The sequence below is a fragment of the Salvia hispanica genome, chromosome 2 (assembly GCF_029641045.1).
Source record: "Salvia hispanica isolate PSC_SH4W2 chromosome 2, Shi_PSC_v1, whole genome shotgun sequence".
NCBI classification, from domain to species: Eukaryota; Viridiplantae; Streptophyta; class Magnoliopsida; order Lamiales; family Lamiaceae; genus Salvia; species Salvia hispanica.
In genome coordinates, this window is record NC_142693.1 from 65,564,767 (window position 1) to 65,586,710 (window position 21,944).

At 35.0% G+C, this 21,944-nt stretch overlaps 4 protein-coding genes across 6 annotated transcripts; 1 reads left to right on the forward strand and 3 right to left on the reverse strand.

Annotated features, from left to right (window-relative positions):
• Positions 1-1,130: 1,130 nt before the first annotated feature.
• On the reverse strand, positions 1,131-2,529 carry LOC125200514 (uncharacterized). Its single transcript, XM_048098151.1, has 4 exons — positions 2,475-2,529; positions 1,599-2,399; positions 1,395-1,484; positions 1,131-1,279 (listed from the first exon to the last, which is right to left on the reverse strand). The coding sequence occupies exons 1-4, from the start codon at positions 2,527-2,529 to the stop codon at positions 1,131-1,133; spliced, it is 1,095 nt and encodes a 364-aa protein (XP_047954108.1).
• A 284-nt stretch (positions 2,530-2,813) lies between these two features.
• On the forward strand, positions 2,814-5,256 carry LOC125201541 (F-actin-capping protein subunit beta-like). The gene is made up of 7 exons (XM_048099702.2): positions 2,814-3,021; positions 3,856-3,926; positions 4,066-4,179; positions 4,393-4,475; positions 4,552-4,625; positions 4,695-4,814; positions 4,903-5,256. The coding sequence occupies exons 1-7, from the start codon at positions 2,893-2,895 to the stop codon at positions 5,098-5,100; spliced, it is 789 nt and encodes a 262-aa protein (XP_047955659.1). The 5' UTR covers positions 2,814-2,892; the 3' UTR covers positions 5,101-5,256.
• An 843-nt stretch (positions 5,257-6,099) lies between these two features.
• LOC148932971 (uncharacterized) lies at positions 6,100-11,089 on the reverse strand. Of its 3 annotated transcripts, XM_089066191.1 has the most exons (8): positions 10,746-11,089; positions 10,000-10,119; positions 8,787-8,849; positions 8,301-8,516; positions 8,104-8,230; positions 7,616-7,900; positions 7,426-7,542; positions 6,100-6,637 (listed from the first exon to the last, which is right to left on the reverse strand). In XM_089066191.1, exons 4-8 carry the CDS (start codon positions 8,498-8,500, stop codon positions 6,200-6,202), a joined length of 1,167 nt encoding a protein of 388 aa, XP_088922317.1. In that variant the 5' UTR covers positions 8,501-8,516; positions 8,787-8,849; positions 10,000-10,119; positions 10,746-11,089; the 3' UTR covers positions 6,100-6,199. The 3 variants fall into 3 exon arrangements, with proteins under 3 accessions (XP_088922317.1, XP_088922318.1, XP_088922319.1); XM_089066192.1 differs by lacking the exons at positions 10,000-10,119; positions 10,746-11,089 and adding an exon at positions 9,507-9,636; XM_089066193.1 differs by lacking the exons at positions 10,000-10,119; positions 10,746-11,089 and having other exon boundaries at positions 8,787-9,004.
• On the reverse strand, positions 9,385-14,698 carry LOC125206577 (uncharacterized). The gene is made up of 4 exons (XM_089065305.1): positions 12,432-14,698; positions 12,256-12,355; positions 11,604-12,173; positions 9,385-9,576 (listed from the first exon to the last, which is right to left on the reverse strand). The coding sequence occupies exons 1-4, from the start codon at positions 14,696-14,698 to the stop codon at positions 9,385-9,387; spliced, it is 3,129 nt and encodes a 1,042-aa protein (XP_088921431.1).
• Between the last annotated feature and the right edge of the window lie 7,246 nt (positions 14,699-21,944).

The window sequence follows — 21,944 nt, forward strand, 5'->3', positions numbered from 1 at the left end:
CTCGTGGAACCTTGATTCCAAATAATTTTAGACACCCTAATTATACCAACTCTTGAAAATGTTAGATTGAACATATTTATGTATAATAGTAATGGAGTATTAATAAAATGCAAACTCTAAATATTGTACAAACTATAAACTATGATCTTGACCGTTAAAAAATGTCAACAGATGATAAAATAGTAGTTATAGAAAATGTCAACACAATATCAACATAGCATCAATCGTACACTATGTTGATATTTTCTGTTGCTAATATTTTGTAATCTGTTGACATTTTCTGACGGTCTAAATCATAATTTATAATTTATACAATATTTAGAATTTATATTTAATTCCATTCTAATCATGATAATACTAATAAAATGGAACACGAGGATTGGTGAGAGCAAAAAAGATAGCAAGCACACAAAGTATTTCATATAGAGATTATTGAAAAGTTTAAGTATACAAAATGTTTGATAAAATGAAATAGACTATAAATGAATGGCATGATAAATTTTAATTTTAATGGACTAAAAAAAAAAAAGAATGTGTTACCTCCACTGGCAAGGCTTCAACTCAATCCAATGATTTTTTTTTATTTTTTTATTTTTTGAATAATTCGACATTCATTTTCATCTACAAGAGCTATTTCAAGAAGACTAGTGAATTATGATGCTACAATAATTCGGTAAAATTAAGATTAAACTTATCGATAAGTTTGAACTTTTTCCTCTTCGTATCCATATCAACTTATGTCACTAAGTATCCCAATTGTAACTAAATCAACTTTGAAACAAATGTAAACATGACATTTGTGGCAAATAATGTTATACTAATACACAATTACAAATCATGAATCTTTAAATTTATTTCCATATTTACTATATTTGGCCAAAATAAAATAGTGTCTCATTTTATAGCTATAAACTAGTGTCAACACCCGTGCTATGCACGAGACATAAGACGTTTAAAATATGTGTAAATAAAGATAAAATTGCGTGAGGTCTGATGAAAAAGAAATTAGAAGTATAAATAAATATATAAAACAGATAAGAATATAAACCATATGCAAAAAAAATTAACAACAGACTATATAGCAAAAGACAAACAACTCAACAAAATATTATATACAAAACAATATTAGTTCATAAATTTTGGAAAACCTCTTTGTAAACAACATTAACAGTCGAATCACCCCTACTATCATCATCCTCGTCTTTACATGCCAAAATCTTCAGACCTGCGCAACTCGTGACTCGAGATATAGTAACATACAACTGTCCATGACTGAATACTGGTTTCCGTAGGAATAATCCAACATGAGCCAAAGATTGACCTTGACTTTTGTTAATGGTCATTGCATACGATACAGCCACAGGGATTGCCGTCATTGTAATTTGAACGGCAACCTTGGATCATAAGGAAAGACATTCGAGGGATCAAAACTTTATGCCCAACATTATGACCAGCCAACACTTTAGCCTCCAGAACATAATCACCTAATCGTGTAATCAACAATCTTGTGCCATTACATAATCTGTTCGAGTGATCTATAATCCTTAGGAGCATAACATGAGTACCAACTTTCAGCAACAATTCATGATTAGGTGTACCTGAACACTTCAAGTTGTTCAAAAACTCAACTGAACGTAGCGCAGCTGAACTACCCGATGTCGAATCTGAGTTAGCAATACTATCAGAGCTCAAATAAAGACGACCTTCGGACTGATCCAACGACATCATGAATTGATTAACCTCGTCAACAATCTCCAACGTAGGAGCAAGTATAGCACGATGACACAAACAACCGCTCAACTCATCATGATTCATATTGGAAACAATTGTTTTCAAAGGATCACCAGAATCAGACAAAACAATGTCAGAAGGAAGACCAATAGTCACTTCACCGTCATTTGGACCACCAAGAACACCATCCCCTACTGAAGCAACCCAAGAAGAAAATTCCTTCAAACGTTCCGCTTCATCACATGATGCAACACTCAACAGTCTCATATTTTTCGTAAGCCTCAAAACCGTACAATACTTCCAAAGGTAAGAAGAGTTGATAACAACATTCACAACATCTTGCCTACTACCCTTTGGAACAACAAGCAAGATTTGGCTAAAGTCACCACCAAAAACAATAGTTTTTCCACCAAATGGTTTCTGCATACTGCCCTCGTCACATACACACATGATATCTCTAAAGATCCTGTCGACAGCTTCAATCACATGTTTATGAACCATCGGAGCTTCATCCCATATGATAAGCTTAGCTCTAACAATGAGTTCAGCAAGCGCACTCCCAGGTTTTATGTTGCACATGGAATCTTCATCAACAATGATGGGAATCTTAAAGCGAGAATGAGCTGTTCTACCTCCAGGCAACAACAAAGAAGCTATGCCACTGGATACTACATTTAAAACAATTTCACCCCTCGAACGAATCCCGACTTATAAAGACCTCCATATGAAAGTTTTACCAGTACCTCTATAACCATAGACAAAAAATATTCCTCTAACATTTGAATCAATGGATGACATAATAGTATCGTGAACATGAAATTTCATCAGTAAACTTAGAAAGAAAGTTTACGAACATCAGTAAACTTATGTCACTAAGTATCCTTATTGTAACTAAAACAACTTTGAACCAAATGAAAACATGACATTTGTGGCAAATAATGTTATACTAATACACAATTAAAAATCATGAATCTTTAAATTTATTTCCATATTTACTATATTTAGCCAAAATAAAATAGTGTCTCATTTTTTTAGCTATAAATTAGTTCCATAGCGCAATCATAGGAAAAGCTAAAAATGACATTTTAAAATCATTTTCTCTCAAACAAATATTACTCCACATTAAATTGATCTGAAAAGGAAGAAGCGAAAGAGCTCATAATGGAGGCAGCAATGGGATTGATGCGAAGAATTCCGCCCAAGCATTCGGAAGCGGCGCTAACGGCATTGTTGAGCCTTTTACCGCATCATTCCTCCGATCTCCTCTCTCAAGTTGACCAGCCTCTTCAGGTGAAATCGTTGCAATGCCTCGTACAAGTTTAATTGGATTAATTCGATTGAATTACAAGAATATATGTATATATATGTGTGCGTATGCTCGAAATCGTCTAGATTGAGAATTTTATCAGAGATTAATAGGTTATGCGATTTGAATTTTGAAGATCACTTTTTTTTCCGTGGCAATTGGATTTTGTATTCTCAGTTTTTTTCTGCAATTTTTTGGGGAAAATAGTGGTATTGTTGGCGGAATTGTTGTGGCGATGTATAATTCAGCTGTACATTGGATTTTGAGTTCCTAATCAGTAATTGTGTAATTTTTTTATGGTTTCTTCTCTAAGTCTAGGTTCTGAAATTGGACTCATGAACCGAGACAATTAATTCCATTTTCATAATAACATGCTGGCTGTATCTTCGATTTTGTCATAAATAGCTCAAAATGAATTGATTCTCGTGTTTGTTATCTTTTGATTTATGAATTGCTGTGGGATTTTTTGCTTTATTTGATGATGTTGATTCGTGAAGGAGTTTTGAGCCATAGCTGTAGTAGGTCCGTAGGGATGAAGAACATCTGGGGTATCAGGATCATTTCATACATATATTCTGCTTGTTATTACTTTTTTTTCTTGGTTTGTTGCAATCCTATATACCGATGGATAGGAAGATGATTAGTCTCTTATTTGGCATGATCTGAACTGCATGTCGTGCATTTAAATTTGGTCTTCATTGTACTTTTTACAAGCAGACTTCTCTTTATGCAAAGTACTATGACCTTACTGTGATCTTTACTGCAAACAAAGTTATTTTTTACTAGGTTATTTTGCTAAACATAATGTTGTTCCTCAGGTTTTATGTGATGTTGATAGTGGGAAGGAGTTCATATTATGCGAATATAACCGAGATGCAGATTCTTATAGGTATGCCGCACACGCAATAGTGTATGCTTCCTTTAATTCTTGTGAAATAACATCATCAAGGGCCAATGGTTTATTATGTTTATAATCAGCCTTACTGAAACATGGTTATTTCGGTTGTTTCTTGTTTTGGCTCCTGAAGGTCACCTTGGTCAAATAAATACCATCCCCCACTAGACGACGGGGTTTATCCATCTCAGGAGCTGAGGAAACTTGAAGTGGAAGCAAATGATGTCTTCATGGTTTATTGTGACCAGTGAGGTCTTTTACTTAATTTATTCAACTATATACAAACTTCTTGCAAAAAATAATGAATTACACTGCTTCCTAACTACTCTAAGAAGTGATGTTGTATTTGTTGGTATAATATTTATGTATCTATAATTTTATTGTCATCGTTACTATTTCCTTTTTTTTTTTTTTTTTCTCTGAGAGTTCAAGTAGCTTAAGTGGACCAATCAATCAATAGGTACTATGAAGGTGGTACTTCATCAGTGTATATCTGGGAGCACGAATACGAAGGTTTCGTTGCTTGCTTCTTAATAAAAAAAGGTGACAATTTTTCTCCCATTTATTTATTTTTGTTACTCTTCTTCCTCTACTTATGCATTGATTTTCGCTTTCAAAGATGGCTCGAGGACTGCAGATGGCAGAAGAGGTTATTTAGAAGAAGGATCTTGGGAAGCAATACATGTCATTGAGGTATGTCATCCGACTCTGAAACAGACTCCATGTGGTCATAGTTATGCTCATACGTTTTCATATTTATAGGTGGTTCCTCTAGAGGAGGCAACTGCTCGTTATTGTTTGACTAGCTCTGTGATGCTCTCGTTGACCACAAACGATGAGTCCTCAGGCAGCTTCAACTTGTCAGGATCGATCAGAAGACAGGTATTTTCCACTTGGACTACAAATGGTGGCGATTTGGTATTAATTTATCCGCTTCTCATGCCACATCTCGGTCATTTTCCCCATACAGATGAATATGGATCTTCCGGTTGCAGAGGGTCATCTCTGTAATATGGGAAAGATGATCGAAGAAATGGAGAGCAAGCTGAGGTACTCGCTGGATCAGGTCTATTTTGGGAAGACGAAGGAGATGGTCTGCACACTGCGACCGCCATCTGAACCTGTTCAAACGAGGCTTCTCGAACATATCACCAAGAGACATCCTTGAAATCAATGTTTTCTGGCACATGAGACATCAAAAATCAGTTTTATGAATCAGTTGTGGAATCCTTTTCAATGAAATGCTTTGCTGAAACTCCAAACTAGAAAAATAAAATTAAAATGATATTGTTAGCATTGAAATGATTATGCTAAATTTGCACTATTTGATTTCATTTCATTTACTTTTACTAAAATAAATAAGTTTGGATTATTATTAATCAATTTTAATTGTTTAAGTTGCCAATAAATTAAATAAAACAAATATACTCAATCTTGTTTCTAATTAAACTTGACTAGAAAATAACTTAATAAAATTGTCTTAATTATAGCCAACCAAACATAATTTAATTTCTCCACGTATAACATAATTTTATAAATATCTTCTCCAAATTAGATCAAATATCGTTTCGTAGTTAGATGAGGATAGACATAGATTGATTAAAATTATTTATATATATGAAATCTCAAATCAGATTTATTACTTTCTACGGGAGTTAATAGAATATATATTTTTGAATAGAATCACTACAAAAAAAGCGCTCGTTTGTGAGCACCAGAGTGCTAGCAAAACTATATAAAAGTGCTCGCAAATATAAGTTTTGCTAGCAGATTGTGAGCAAAAACTCTGCTCGCTATAGCGCTTGTAGCAAATTTGTGAGTAGTTTTTGCGAGCAGAAGTTCATTTGCGACCACCTTTTTGCTCGCTAATGGTGGATGTCGATTAAACTATGTATGTGCTCGCAATATTCCTAGCACCTCCATTTTGCTCGCAATTCTTCTAGCACCTCCATTTTGCTCGCAATATTCCTAGCACCTCCATTTTGCTCGCAATTCTTCTAGCACCTCCATTTTGCTCGCAAATTTTCTAGCACCTCTTGTGCTCATTATCGACAGCTCTTTCTGCTAGCACAAAATTGTGATTTGTTCTCGCATTATCGACAGCTCTTTCTGCTAGCACCTCTTGTGCTCATTATTTTTCTAATTTATTATCTGGATAACCATAAAGAACAAAATTGAAATTGACAATTTATAAAGAACAAAATTCAAAACTTACATTAAATCCAACAATAGTTCTAAAACAAAACAATAGTTCAAAACTTACACTTTCAGTTTTTACTAATTCGGTTAACCTTTTTAGTAAGATCCAACAATAGTTCTAACATCCTCTCATTTTCTTTCTCAAATTCAGCGCGTAACTCCATTTTTTGACGCGCTAAAGCAGCATCACGCTCTGCACTTTGACTATCCAGCTCCGCTTTCAACGCTGCATTTTGCATCTCCAGCTCCGCATATCGCTGCTCCTGCTCCGCGCGCATCTCAATTGTGATTTGTTCTCGCATTGCTTGTAACTCTTCCGTGCTAACGCCTGAGCCCCCAGTGGACGAACTGCTAGCATCAGCGAAATAAATGCTTGTGGCCTGTCCAGCTCCGGGAATTTGTTTTCTCTTCATATTCTTCACAAAAAGGTCAAGGTAAATGCGATCAAAATCTGGATCTACTTCCCCAGCAGCCCGCAACTCATCGGCTCTTGCCTTAACTTGCTCCTATGAACATGTATAATAAGACTTCAAACCAATGCAGTAACTAAAAGATAACAATAAGCAAGTAAGCATCAGTTAAGCATCAGAACTAAAAGAAGAAAACAGTAAGCATCAATGCCCCTTGTTTGCATAACTAAAAGATACAGATATTAATCAATCAAGATATGGTCTACTCCAACCAATGCATGCACATGCTATATACGGTCTATTACAACCTGCATATGACCCTAAAACTCGTAGAAAGCAATGCATTGCTGCCAAATTCAATCTGAAATGGTGCTAAAGGATTTTATCTGCTACTCTCATAAATCAAAAGAGCCAAGAAAACAATTTAATACATGAAATGAGAAGATGGTGAGGTTTCCAAACTACAACACCTCTTATTTCAAGAGTAATCAAGAATCAGATTTATATAGCACACTCACATATATGCTCATCACCTGTTCACTCCTTCATAACAAACCTTTTATTTCAACAGTAATGATATCAGCAAATGGTAAACCCCCTTCAACACTGCCTTGGTTTTTCATGAAATGCTCACATAGAATCAATCATGGAAGCATAGCATAGATGCAAGGCAGTACCCATTTTTCTTCATTTAAAATCCCAAAGATGCAAGACCAAAAAATGCTTGATATCTTATTTAATTTCATATTTTGGGGGTGATCATCAAAGGATCAAGTGATTATCATAGTCACTACTACCATCATATTCATATTTACTTCCAGCAGTTGTCACTAAAATATTAATTATATATAAATAAATTTGTAAGCAAATTAATTTGAGATTACCATTTTTTCTATGGCGCGCTGCGAACACAACTCCCCCGGTGAATCTTTGCCTCTTCGCGTGTGAACCCTTATATAAAATTCTACAAACTTAGGCATCTTCCCATTATTCTCTTTAATCTGCAAAGAATATTCAAAATGATTAATGATAATTAAAAAATGAACAAGTTAAACTACAAAATGTAATGTCTACCATCTTTTCCACTGTAACGTCAAATGAAACAGATCCGTTACAATGTGTGCCGGGGGCTTTCTCATATCCTTGTTTACGATTCTTCGAGCATCTCTCGGAAACCTTGATAGACGCAGCCGTATTCCATGCTTTAGTGTAGTCTTCCCACAATGCATCCGTGAAGTAAGCAGGCTTTCTTTTCCTATTTTTCAGTCTGTAGATATGATTGCCATACTTACGCTTGCATCTTGTGTGAAAAGCACTTTTGGCAAGGTCTTGATTATAGTTCTCAATATTGGCATGGGCCTGCCAAATCATATAAAAGAAAAGAAAAAAAAAAGTTATATAACAAAATATTAAATAAAATATATAAAAATTCTATAGACTTCCCAGCAAATGTTAATAAAGAAAAGAATTCAGTTAGATCAAGAAATTCTAAGCTACAATTAGAATATCAAGTAAAACATTGACCATTCTTTACTCTAATGGATTATAGTTTATACAATTACCTTAAATTCTTGCCAATAGGATTCAATGCATGAATCATCAAGTTTTGCTTGTGAGAATGCAGTTGGGTGCACTATATTTTGGAAAGCATCTTTCAATATGTTCGCCACAGCTCTGGAAGGGTACAATCTGCATATCAATATATAGTTATAAACTTTAAAATTTATAAAAAAATGTATAAAATTATCTATCCACTTACAATCCATCATTCCTGAGATGAATGAATATACGGCCTTCTTGATCATGTGTAGGATGGTCCTTCACTGTACCATTTCCGCTCACTGTATCATTTTCCTCCAATTCTTCCTCTTCGACATGAATTTCTTCCTCATGAGCATTTTCTTCATCATCATCGAGAAGAGCCAACCTGCGTCCTCGTCTTGTAAATCCTCCTCGCATTTTTCTATCCAACCTACTACTGACGATAAGAGTAATAGTAAGTATTATCCAATCTGCGAGCCTATTGCTGCCATGTCAAGCCTAAAAATACAATTTCCTCAGATTTCTATTCAGAGTATCATTCTATAGAATATTGTAAGGAGGCAATACTATAAGACCCACATGTGACCAAACATAGAAAGATTTAAGTGCATAAGCTATATGTTAATGCATACAATTTTAAACAATATTCTATGAACTTATCAGTAACATCATGCTAGATTAATATAAACCAAGCTATACTCACCAATAAGATGAAGCTTCAGTTAGGCCTTTCAGTCTAGGGCCAGTAGCAGCAGATCAACATAAACTACAAAAGAATAGCCAGATTAATAGAATGCCAGACAGTTTAGTTCAACATTCATTTCACACAGCCACTAAATGAGGTTAATTAATTAGGTACTGACATAAAAACGCCCCATTTGAATTTACTAACACATACACATAGATAAACAGAGAAACATTTCATATAAAGTACCAGATGTACCCTATAAACAGAGAAAATTTCATATCTTATTCTGAATGGATGTAATTGTCTACTTTTGAAAATAAAGCACATAAAGTAGGGTAACAAAACAGGCAAGTAGAGCAGCCAATGTAGGATTATCTTTTTTTATTATTACAAGATCATATCCACTTTGTGAGGAGTAAATTAAAAAGGAAACAGCAATATATAAGACATAATAACCATAATCAGCTTGATTAAATGACTCATCAAGATCATAGCTAGAAAACTAAGAAGATGGGTGCAAAACATCAAGCTAGAGCATCAAACACTGTACGTTTCAGGTAGACATCTATACAGTCCAAATGACCATTAGTTGATATAATATCCTTTGCATATCTCAAACTCGAACGCAACCTAAAACGAAATCTTCTATAGCTGCTGTTTCAACAACTTGAGGGTCCATTTCAATTACTTCAGTTTCAACCAAACAAAAAACTACAAGAGGCATATAGAAACTACCCATCCTTCTCAATATGCAATGGTCCAATTTCATCAGCCAGCCCATAGGCAATTGATGAACACCCAGGCCCTGAATAGCACACAACTCAAAACAGTAACACATGAATTTAAAATGGATGTAAGATCATATAATCAAGTCAAAAAGATGAAGCACAATAAAAGCATATCATAGAGATCAGATCCACTTCCATTCTCCTCTAATTCTAAACAGCATCATCACTATATTTAAACATGTAGCAAGTAAGAAAAAATTAAAACTTGAAAACAAAAGTCAAAATTAACATACAACCACATTTAGAAGATGAAAAGCATAATTACTGAGTTGAGTCTAATACAGATAATTATTCAAAATCTCGTTTATTTTGCATGTACAAGAAATCAAAATTTTCATTTCCCAAAGCCTTGTGGTAATAATAGCAAGATCTTGTAAAATTCTTAACAAACAAACGAAAGCAGAGATGTAAAATTAAAATTAGTATATATGAGTTGTTACCTGAGTTATGTTAAACGCTGATCTGAGATTGAGATGTTAAACGAAAGGCAGCAATGAATTCTCCCTGCCTGAACAGCCCCCCTCTTGTGCAAAACAGTAGTAAGTACAACAATAACTGATCTGCACAGAACTGCAAATATCAAACTCATTTCTCTTGAAGCATTTCCTTAGCAACTAAAAATTCACAAGCCTGGAATCAATCATCTAGTTTCAGCAAAACCACTAATAAGTTCCCAAAACTAATTTTTTGCAAATTGAAAAGGAATTTCAGTGCGCCATCAATACAACAGCTCTGTAAAACTTTCATCCATGATTTGATTCATATTCCAGAAATTAGGAAATTTTACAACATATTGATCACAGTGCAGTTTTCATCACTCTATTCAATTGTTGGTTTTCAGAAACAAAATTCACCTCCAAAACTACAGGATGTCTCCAGGAGAGGTTGAAGGCGGCGCAACTACGGCTGATGGGTTTCAAGCTAAAATAGGTAGCCTAACTAAAAATATCACACAGAACTATGAATGTTTGATTAAGATCTGCAAAATCAAATTCAGCAACTATTATGTATTGGTGAGGATCAGTGAATCGATGAGAGGATCAATAACCTCTTTCAAATTAAACAGTTGCAAATAGAAAATAAGCAAGCAAATGCCGACCAACACTTTTCCGGAAATTGTAACAATCAAAACAGAAAATTGTGGAGAATTCCGTAAGCAAGCCGTGAAAAGGAAGAGAGGAATCACCTATTGCAGATGATCGAGCATGCAAACGAAGTCAGAGAGAGAGAAAAACTGCATCGTCGTCGAGCATAGAGGAATCGCCTATTGCAGACGATCAAGCAGGGAAACGAGGTCAGTGAAATCTGCTCCGTGACGGTGAGAATCTCTCGAAGACCAGAAACTGTTGCAAATTCATATCACGGTGAGAATCTATCGAAGACCAGAAACTGTTGCAAATTCATATCACGGTGAGAATCTATCGAAGACCAGAAAACTATCGGTATCGTTTTTCATATCACGGTAGAATCGGTGAGAATTAGGGGGAGGAGATGAGAATTGGGGAAGGAGAATCTGTGAGAATTGGGGGAGGAGAGGTGAGAATTATATCGAGAGATTTATGAGAATACCACTTCAAGGAATTTAAGTCTTTTTCATTTCCAAGACTTCAGAATTGCATTTTCAATATGTTGGACTTCACGATTGCTTTCTCCCAATACACAATTAAGTCTATATTTTACATTTTATAATTTTATTAATATTAATTAATTATAGTTATCATTTTTAAAATAAAATATTTCAAAAATGATAACAACAATTAATATTTTTAGATTTTACGAAATTTCAATAATTAGACGAAACAATAAAAATAAGATAGTACTTACATTTTGAGATAGCATCAATGTCCAAGAACTAGTCGTAGTCATCTTCATCTTCATCGCCATCTTCCTCTTCTTCTTCTTCTTCTTCTTCTTCTTCTTCTTCTTCTTCTTCTTCATCCTCATCCTCATCCTCATCCTCATCTTCATCCTCATCTATAATCTCTCTAAAAATTGGAATCATTGCGCCGCTAGGGTCACGATGTGGTGGGTTTATGAATTGTACATCATCAGATATTTCGTGAACTTCCAGTTCATCTTCTTGGAAAGCTATATCTTCTTCTACCTCTTTCATGGCGATGTAACTAGAATCGAATTTCTTTGCTCGAACCTTGAACACTGCTCGCCAGTTCGCCCTGTCTTTTTTCTTGCTCGGAAAAGGTACAAAATAAACTTGAGATGCTTGTTTAGCTAAGACGAAGGGATCATATTTTGGGTACTCCTTCTGAATATTTACTTCTGTAATTTTGTACCTCGGATGAACAATTGTACCACCACGTGGAGGTGGACCCGGATTATACCATAAACAGTTGAACAAGACAACTTTCTTAATTGGTCTTGCACGATATTTGACCTCCACAACTTCTTTCAAAATGCCATAAAAGTCATCCTCGTCATAGTTGTAATTCGACCCTCTGACGCAAACCCCACTGTTGAATGTGGATTTACTCTTTCCATAAGAGTCTGTGTGGAATTTATATCCATTGACAATACAAGCATTATAACTCGTGACCCCGGTCAATGGTCCTTGTGACAAATAGTATAAATGACTATCGTGAGGTAGGTTATTTTGACCCTGTATATCAACCACTTAGTGAATAAGTTACATATTTCCGACAGTTAAAAATGTACAAAATAAAAATATATAGAAAACTTACATATGCATTAAACCATGACGCATATTGACTTTCTAATTGTTGCTCTATCTCTGACGGTGTTATTCTTGGAAAGCATTCGCGCAATTGCTCGACGAACATGCTGTTTTATGAAAAAAGTAATTAAATAAGTAGCATCTATTTAGTTCAATAAACGAATTTAAGGAAATCAAACTTACTGCTCATATTCCTTTGCTTCTTGAGTATTCAACAATATGTAAGTGTGTGCCGCTCTGTACTCGACTTCTGACAAGAATCGTGCACGTCCCTTCCCAACACATCTGGTATCAAATGTGAAAATTTGAAGCATATCTGTGGAGTGAGTAGATCCCCCTCCGTCGTCATTACGAGGAACATCTCTACCTCGACAACGGACATGTGACTCAAAGTAATGAGTGCAAAAGTGAGATGATTCCTCAGTCAAATACGCATTACATATTGATGCTTCCACAGCAGCCTTGTTCTTTACATTTAACTTCAACTTGCGCATGTACCGTTCAAATGGATACATCCATCGAAATTGTACCGGTCCTGCGATCAATGCCTCATATGCTAAGTGGACTGGAAGATGCTCCATGGAGTCAAAGAAAGACGGAGGAAATATCATCTCAAGCTTGCACAAGGTAACCACAATCGACTCACTGTACTTTGTCATATCAGCCTCTCGTATCACTGTAGCAGTAAGATCTCTAAAGAAATTGCTCAACTCTGTCAGAGGCTCCCATACATCGTGTGGAAGTAACTCACGAAGTCCAATTGGTAGCAATCGTTGCATAAACACATGACAGTCGTGGCTTTTCATACCGTACAACTTATGTTTCTTCATATCAATGCATCTTGACAAGTTAGAAACATAACCATCTGGGAATTTCAAAATGTTGAGCCACTTGAGCAATAATTTCATACTTTCTTTATCAAGTGTGAAATTAGCCTTGTGATATTTCCCATCACACGGCCAAAGTTCAGGCCGTATACCAAGTTCTTCCAAATCTCTTCTTGCATTAGCATTATCTTTTGTCTTGCCTTCCACATTCATGATGGTATTAAAGATATTGTCAAAAACATTTTTTTCTATGTGCATGACATCCAGATTGTGACGAATCACATTTGTCTTCCAATACGGAAGATCCCAAAATATGCTTCGTTTATTCCATCCAAAAATCTTGCTCAACTCGGAGTTTGCTGTTTCTGCACCTTCATCAAACACTCTCTTGTACTCAAATTGTTCCAAGTTATCAAGTATCTGTTCTCCGTTTAAGATCGAAGGAGGACCGGAATGTTCGGTTCTGTTCTTTATGAAATTCTTTTTATCTCTGCGGAACCGGTGATTTCTATTGAGAAACCTCCTGTGACAATCAAACCAAGTAGTTTTCCGTCCATGCTTCAAGGAAAAAGCTTGTGAGTCCTCCATACAATACGGACATGCACGGTGCCCAGATGTACTCCATCCTGATAACATTGAATATGCGGGGAAGTCGCTGATAGTCCACATCAGTGCTGCACGCAACTGGAAGTTTTGTTTTCTAGATATATCGTATGCTGGAATTCCTTCAGCCCATAAATCGTTGAGCTCTGCAATCAAGGGTTGTAGAAATACATCAATTTTCTGTTTTGGACTCTTCGGACCTGGCACGATCACAGTGAGAAACATGTATGGATCTTTCATGCACATCCACGGCGGCAAATTGTATGGAGTTAAAATTACCGGCCATAATGAGTATTGTGAACCACTTTGGCCGAATGGCTGAAATCCATCTGTGCTAAGTGCCAACCTGACATTTCTTGATTCAGAAGCAAATAAGGGATGTGACTTGTCGAAAGTTTTCCAGGCTATAGAATCAGCTGGATGGCGCATCTCTCCTGGAGTCTGGGCGTGCTCTGCGTGCCATCGCATGGATTGAGCTGTAACTTCAGACGCATATAATCGTCTTAATCTTGGGCCCAGAGGAAAATAATACATCTTCTTGAATGGACTCCTACCATTATCCTTGAATCTAGCCTGACCACAAACTTTGCATTCGGTCCTATTCTCGTCTTCTCTCCAATAGATCATGCATCCTTTCTTGCAACAATGTATCTTCAGATGGGGCATATCTAAAGTCTGCATTTGTTTCTTGCACTTGTAGAAACTGTTAGGCATACGATTTGGCTTTGGCAAACGCTCCTCCATAAACTGACACAATTCGTCAACAGCTCGCTGAGACATTCGATGTTCAGATTTCATAGTCATTATTCGAGCATTTGTTGACAGCTCAGAATAATCACACCCATCCCACAAATCAGACTTAGACGCTTCTAACAAATTATAGAACTGCTGCGACTCATTGAATGGGGGCTCTGGCATGTATGTAGGCAGAACATACTGCCAATGCTCGTGAGCACCTGATTGTCCCCACGCATCATGCACCATGTGCTGGTACGGATTCAATGGTGGATCACAATGCATGGATTCTATTTGTCTTGAGCTGGACGACGCTTCAACATCATAGTGAAATCTCCAATCATAATAATTTTTAGTAAACCCCCTTCTCACAAGATGTTCCTTCACCGTGTCCGTATAAAGAAAATTTTTATTATCACATCGTGCACATGGACACCTAATTTTCGAACCATCCATTCTAGAGGGATGTTGCACAGCAAAATTTATAAACTTATCCAAACCATCAATAAAATCAAGATTCAATTCTCCGGTGGAAAATTTTCTCTCATACATCCACTCTCTTCCCGGAATTTGATTCATTTTACTATCTATCATACACAAACAATATAAATCAAATAAAGTACAATAATATTTTTGAATTATTTAGCCCACAAATTAAAATATTCATCAAATAAAAGTTTTACCTTTTAATAATTGGAAAATGCCAAGCTGGGCCGACGGGTAGCGGAAACACCTCCAAATCGCAAAAATCTTAGGCAAGAAACAATATAAATCAAATCAAGTGTAATAATACTTTGAGTTATTTAGCCCACAAATAAGAATAACTAACAAATCAAATATCATAATATAGATCAAATCGAGTATAATAATATTGTGAATTATTTAGTCCACAAATTTAAAAGAATATCTAACAAATCAAGTATATAATAATTTAGCCCACAAATTTAGAAGAATAGCTAACAAATCATGTATAATAATTTAGCCCACAACTTTAGAAGAATGTCTTACAAATTATGTATAATAATTTAGCCCACAACTTTAAAGAATATCTAACAAATCAAGTATAATAATTTAGCCCACAACTTTAGAAGAATAACTAGCAAATCAAAGTTTTACCTTTTAATAATTGGAAAATGCCAAGTTGGGCCGACGGGTAGCGGAAACACCTCCAAATCGCATAAATCTTAGTCAAGAAACAATATAAATCAAATCAAGTGTAATAATACTTTGAGTTATTTAGCCCACAAATAAGAATAACTAACAAATCAAATATCATAATATAGATCAAATCGAGTACACCAATATTTTGAATTATTAAGCCCACAAATTTAGAAAAACATCTAACAAATCAAGTATAATAATATTGTGAATTATTTAGCCCACAAATTTAAAAGAATATCTAACAAATCAAGTATATAATAATTTAGCCCACAAATTTAAAAGAATAGCTAACAAATCATGTATAATAATTTAGCCCACAACTTTAGAAGAAATATCTTACAAATCATGTATAATAATTTAGCCCACAACTTTTAAGAATATCTAACAAATCAAGTATAATAATTTAGCCCACAACTTTAGAAGAATAACTAGCAAATCAAAGTTTTACCTTTCAATAATTGAAAAATATCAAAATTTGATGAGCTTGCTTCCCCACATTTTTCTACCCCCAATTTTCAATAATGTGAAAATATCAAAATTTAATAAGCTTGCTTCCCCATATCTCTACTCCCAACTTTTATGTAAGTAGATCTGGCAAAATTTTTGCAATGAGTGGAAGCTGATGGCAGAAGGGATGGAAGGGATGGAATCTACGGTGTGGAGAAAGGTAACAAATGAGAAAAGAAGAAAGTAGATTTGGATAAGAACTAAAGTTTGCGAGCACCTATTTTTGCTCACTAATTTGCTAGCAGCTATTATTGCTCACTAATTTGCGAGCACATGTATATTTTGTGACAGATGCGAGCACCCTTTGCTCGCAAACTTTCGAGCACTATAGGTGTGCTCGCAAAATCCCTCATTTTATTCCAGCCGGCAAAAAATGGGTGTAAATGGATGTTGTTTTCGTGTATGCTCGCTATTATGCTCGCAAGTTTGCGAGCAAAAGTCGGTGCTCGTAATAAAGTGGTCACAAGTTTGCGAGCAAAAGTCAGTGCTCGCAATAAAGTGGTCACAAACAGCCGCTTTTTTTGTAGTGAATACATGATTTACTATAAATAAGGGTGTGTGGTTGAAAGATTAGAGTAGGGTATATTATTACTATAAATAAGGGTGTATTGTTGATGGATACGATACTTGAATAAGTGAATAACTATTAATAAGGGTGAATTGTTGAAGGAAGGAATCAAGCAAAGATGAAACGCATCAAGGGTTTTGATTTATTTCGAAAGCTACCACAAGAAGTCATAATAGATATACTGTCCAGACTTTCGTTTGTATGCATTATCCGATCCAAGGTTGCGTCCCGGGCATGCCGTGACGCGGTCGAGTCTCGGGAGTTCACCGAGTTCTGTCTTTCCGAGTACGAATGCGACACTTTCTTTGTATACACCGCCGGAGAAAAATATATTGGTAAGGGCTATATTAATTTTATAAATTTTATATATCTTTAGATTCTTCAGATCTTGGACTTAGTCTTTTGCATAGCAAATTATCACATAAATTTAAAAATTATATGAAAGAAAATAGTTAAAATAGGGCTGAAGCCCCTTAGGGACAGTTTGGTAGGGAAGATACATGGAACACTCATTTTAGCTTATTTTTAGTTTATATAACTCTGAAATAGACGAGTTATCTACACATTGTCCCTTAAGGTGTGTTCGCCACTGCCATGAACATGAACATGAACACGAATACGACATTGTCTTTTCAGGTTCACATTCATACAAAATCTTAGAATTAAGGGAGGATGGAATCAACACCACCACTATGAGCCCCTCACACACGTTGCCAGAGTATAAGCCCCTCCCACATAGCTCGTCGGTCGAGGGTTTGATTTTGCTATGGTGCCCTCGTTCGCACGGCCTTTTCGTGAGCAACCCGATCACTTGTGAGTGCGTGAGAGTCACCATTCCTCCGGCTCCGGAGGATAGTAAAAATGTCCTCGTGTTCAAGGTAGTTATTGATCCGATCGCGCGTAAGCGCGCGAGAGTCCCCATTCCTCCAGTGGAGCGTGCCGATGTTAATTATGGATTTGGGGTGAGCAAAGCAAGCAAGCAATATAAACTAGTCTGGATAGTCCGGGACCACGGATGCCAAGTATACACTCTGGGAACAGGGCAGTGGAGGGTGGGTCCGAGCCCACCCAAAATCCGTCATAGAAATGCATGTGCATCCCTGGGCGGGAAGCTTTACTGGGTACAAAATTGGGAGAATATTTGCTCGTTCGATCTTGAAAGCGAGGTTTTCACCACCTTTCCGGCCCCACCTTGTCCCGAAGCCGAGAAGCGTAGTTGTAGAAGAGTGTGTGTGTTGGAGGAGTGTTTGTGTGTATGTGATTATGTTTATTATGATGGGATTCGAACATGGATAATGAGGGGAGAAGGAGATTGGATTCTACAACTTGTGATACCTATGGCTAAGGTTGTGAGGGGTATGAGAATGTCTTTACCAATCAAAGTGTTGGGAAGACATACAATCTTGATGGACAATGGCTGTGGTAGACTATATTGGTACAACATCAGAACCACAACTCTTCAAATATGTAATTTTGGCAATTTCAGTCAAGGGACCATTGCTTGCTTTTTCAAACCAGACTTAGTATCACTCAAAACATTGTTCCCACAACGTGAGACCATTCACTACTTTTAATTTTGTCTATGACAACTATTTTGTATCTTTGGCAGGTTTTCATTTGTTAGGACTATTAGGCTATGCATGATTCAGCTAGTTAGGAATGACTATGATATGTATTACTATTGATTTATGCAAGTTACATACTAGTTGGTGTATTTGATAAGTAAGTTGAAAATTTACCTTATTTTTAATTCATGTTTGATGCAAAAGATAAAATTTCATGTTATGTTGACTCTAAATAGCTTCGACAATATATCTACTCAAATAGAGTAGAGAGTGAGAAAGATGAAGGGAGTCATTGTACTTTCATCCCACTATCTAGGTGCAACTTCCAAAGCTACTAGTGTAGAAGCTCTGGTGGAAAAACAAAGAGAGAAGATCTATCAGATAATAATTAAATCGGGTTTTTGGATACCTGGTTTCCAGGGATCGGATACCCAAATCGGGTACTGAGGTATCCAAAATATTTTGAGGTCGGGTACCAAGTGCACGTTTTGGAATTTTCGGGTTCGAATACCTGTTTTTTCGAATCGAGTATTCGATGTTACTCGAATGAACTCTAACTCTAACCCATTAAAAGTGGATTACTTTATAGCCACACTTAAAGCCATATAAGAGTTACTCCCGCCATCTTAGGGTACTTGATATGTTTCTTTTGGACACGAAATTTATGGAATTGATATTCAAAGATTAAAATGAAAAGTACTCGGTATAAAGTAAGAAAAAGAATAAAGTATGAAAGAAAAAGAGTAAGAGTGAGAACGAAGTTTTTGCAAAATATTAAATTACTCAACGAAATGTGGGAAGGTTTGAAAAGAATACAACTCAACTACCTTGATCTACAAAACGCTCTCTAGGTACTATGGACATTGTATTTCTGAAAATTGGTTACAATTTAATTAGGGAAATTGGTCCCTAATATCATGAACTTTGCCCAGATTTTGTTTTTTCCCATGAACTTTCAAATTAGTACCATAAATCATGAACTTTCAAATTGGTTTGGTATTTCCCCGTTCATCCAAGATTTTTTTAGGAAATTCCCTAAAATGTGTTCCTAGCGTTTGTGAAAGAGAGAAACAAGGTTTTGTGTTTTAATTTTTGTAGCGTAGCGTCACAGATGAGTGTTTCTAATTAAATTCTTTGTGTTTTTATTAAATTTATTTTGTTTTCTTTATTTTTAGAGTTTTGTTTTGTCAAATAAAAGTAGTATTGTGTTTAATATTCCAAATAGTTATGCCAACATGACATGCAACTTATAAGCATGCTACTAAATAGGATTCAAAATGCTATATAAATTAGCCGGATTTTACATTTGATCCGCCGTGGGAAATACCAAACCAATCTGAAAGTTCATGATTTATGATACTAATTTAAAAATTCATGGGAAAAACCAAAATCTGAGCAAAGTTCATGATATTAGGGACCAATTTCCCATTTAATTATCATATCGATCTCCAAAATATGGGGTCAAATAAGAAATAATATCATATTTATATTTCTAAAATAATCAAAATCCGATTTGAGATTTCATATATAAATAAATTTAATCAATCTATGCCCATCCTATATTCCTATTTTAACTATAAAACGATATATATATGAAATCTCATATAATATTTTGATTACTTTCTATACGAGTAAGAGATGATATTATAAATCAATGAATGAATAGTCAATAAAATATTATACTGTACATGAATTACTATAAAAAGGTGTATTGTTGAAGGAAGCAAGCAAGAAAGATGAAACGCATTAAGGGGTCTGATTTGTTTGGAGAGCTACCACGAGAAATCACGATAGATATAATCTCTAGACTTTCGATTGTAAGCATTGTCAACTCCAAGCTTGCGTCTAAGGCATGCCGTGATGTGGTCGAGTCTCGAGAGTTTGCCGAGTTCTATGTTCCTAAATACGAATACGACACTTTCTTCGTATGCGAGTATTACCAATTCTACAAGCCAGAGGTAGAAAAAAGGATTGGTAAGAGCTACATTTTTAAATTTTATTCTAAAATACTCACTCCGTTCATAAAATAGAAAATTTAAAAGTGAGAGTTTTAATGTAAAATTGAGAATGTGAAAGAGATCAAAAGGGGATGTAGGAGGGTGTATTAAAAAAAATAACTAGAGCGCATATAATAACTAAGAACAATTCTTAACCATTAAATTTGAAGATATAGTTATTAAAATAATGCCAAGTGAATAATTTTATAAAATTATTAAATTAATAAAAAATGTTAATACTGTCGATTCGTTATTAAAACTAACCACTTTCTCTCCTAAAAATTATTTCAAAATTTTAAATTTGCATAAGTTACTTTTTAGCAAACATAAAATTAAATAATTTCATAGATTCAGATGATGAAATTTGATAATTGTTATTTAGATTTTCGTATGTTTCAATAAATAATTTTATTTTAATATACCTATCGAAATATTTTAATATAATATATTAACAATATCAATATAACTGTGTTGAAATACTCATTCATTGTGTTGACTGTGGATATTTTTAATACTATACTATATTGATATAAAGAGAACCACATATAGTGACAATTTTACGCCTTTGTTGATATTTTGTGCATTAATTAGTTTGTCCACTCATTTTAAAGTATAATGAGAGCACTTCCAATGCTCTCCTTAAAAACTCCCTTATTTCTCCCTAACTCCTGCCACATCAGCGCCACATCAGCACCAAAATTTATCCCCAGTTTTTAGCCAACTTTTAGCCAACTGCTTCAATGGTTTCTCCCTTATTTCTCCCTAACTCAACATTTCATTTTTACATCATTACTAATTTAATTGTTTTATTTTTGTATATAATAAAGCTAGCTAATTTATAAGACAAGACAAATAATAGTAATAAAGTTCGTTGTATTAAACACGAGTAAAAAATTACAACGACGAAAATTTAAAAAAAAAATAGGGGGGAAATTATTTTAAATTAATTATTAAATTTTAAATTTATAGGGGGGGGGGGGGGGAAATTAAAAAAACTAAAAAAAAGCTATTTTTATCGCCGGATTATCGCCCACAGTGGTCGGCGATAATCCGGCGAATTTTCGGGATTTGGCGTTAATTCGGTAGAATTAACGCCAGATTATCGCCGATTCCTCTCTATTGCCGGCAAATTTTCAGCGATAAAACGCCGGATTTAACGCCAAGTGCATTGGGAGTGCTCTGATTCTACATTGGTCCTGGTTATGCATTAGTGTAATTCTATTTTAATATGACCCGGTATGACGGGAATATTTCTTTTTAAAATCTAATGATTCTAGATTGGTTTTGGTTATGCATTAGTGTATTTCTATTTTTATATGACCCGGTATGAAGAGAGTATATCTTTAACTGATTCAGATCATGGTCTTTTTCATACTCCTCCGTCCTATAAGAATATGCATTCTTTCCATTTTAGTTCGTCCTACAAGAATATGTATTTTCTTATTTTGGTAACTCTTTTCTTTCTAATAAGGTGGGACCCTTGTAACATCCCAAAATTGGCCCTAGACGGAACTTGCAATTCTGATTAGGAAATTGGAGAATTAGGACTTTTTGTGAATAATTTGATATTGAAAAATAGCAATAATTACTAAATATAGTTGATAGTTTTATAAGTCTAAAAAAATTATGATGAGATGTTAGAATTTCTAAGACATTGATAAGATGTTTTCTGCGATTAATTCAATATTGCAGAGGAATTAAATCAAATAGTATTAATCTATATGAATATACAA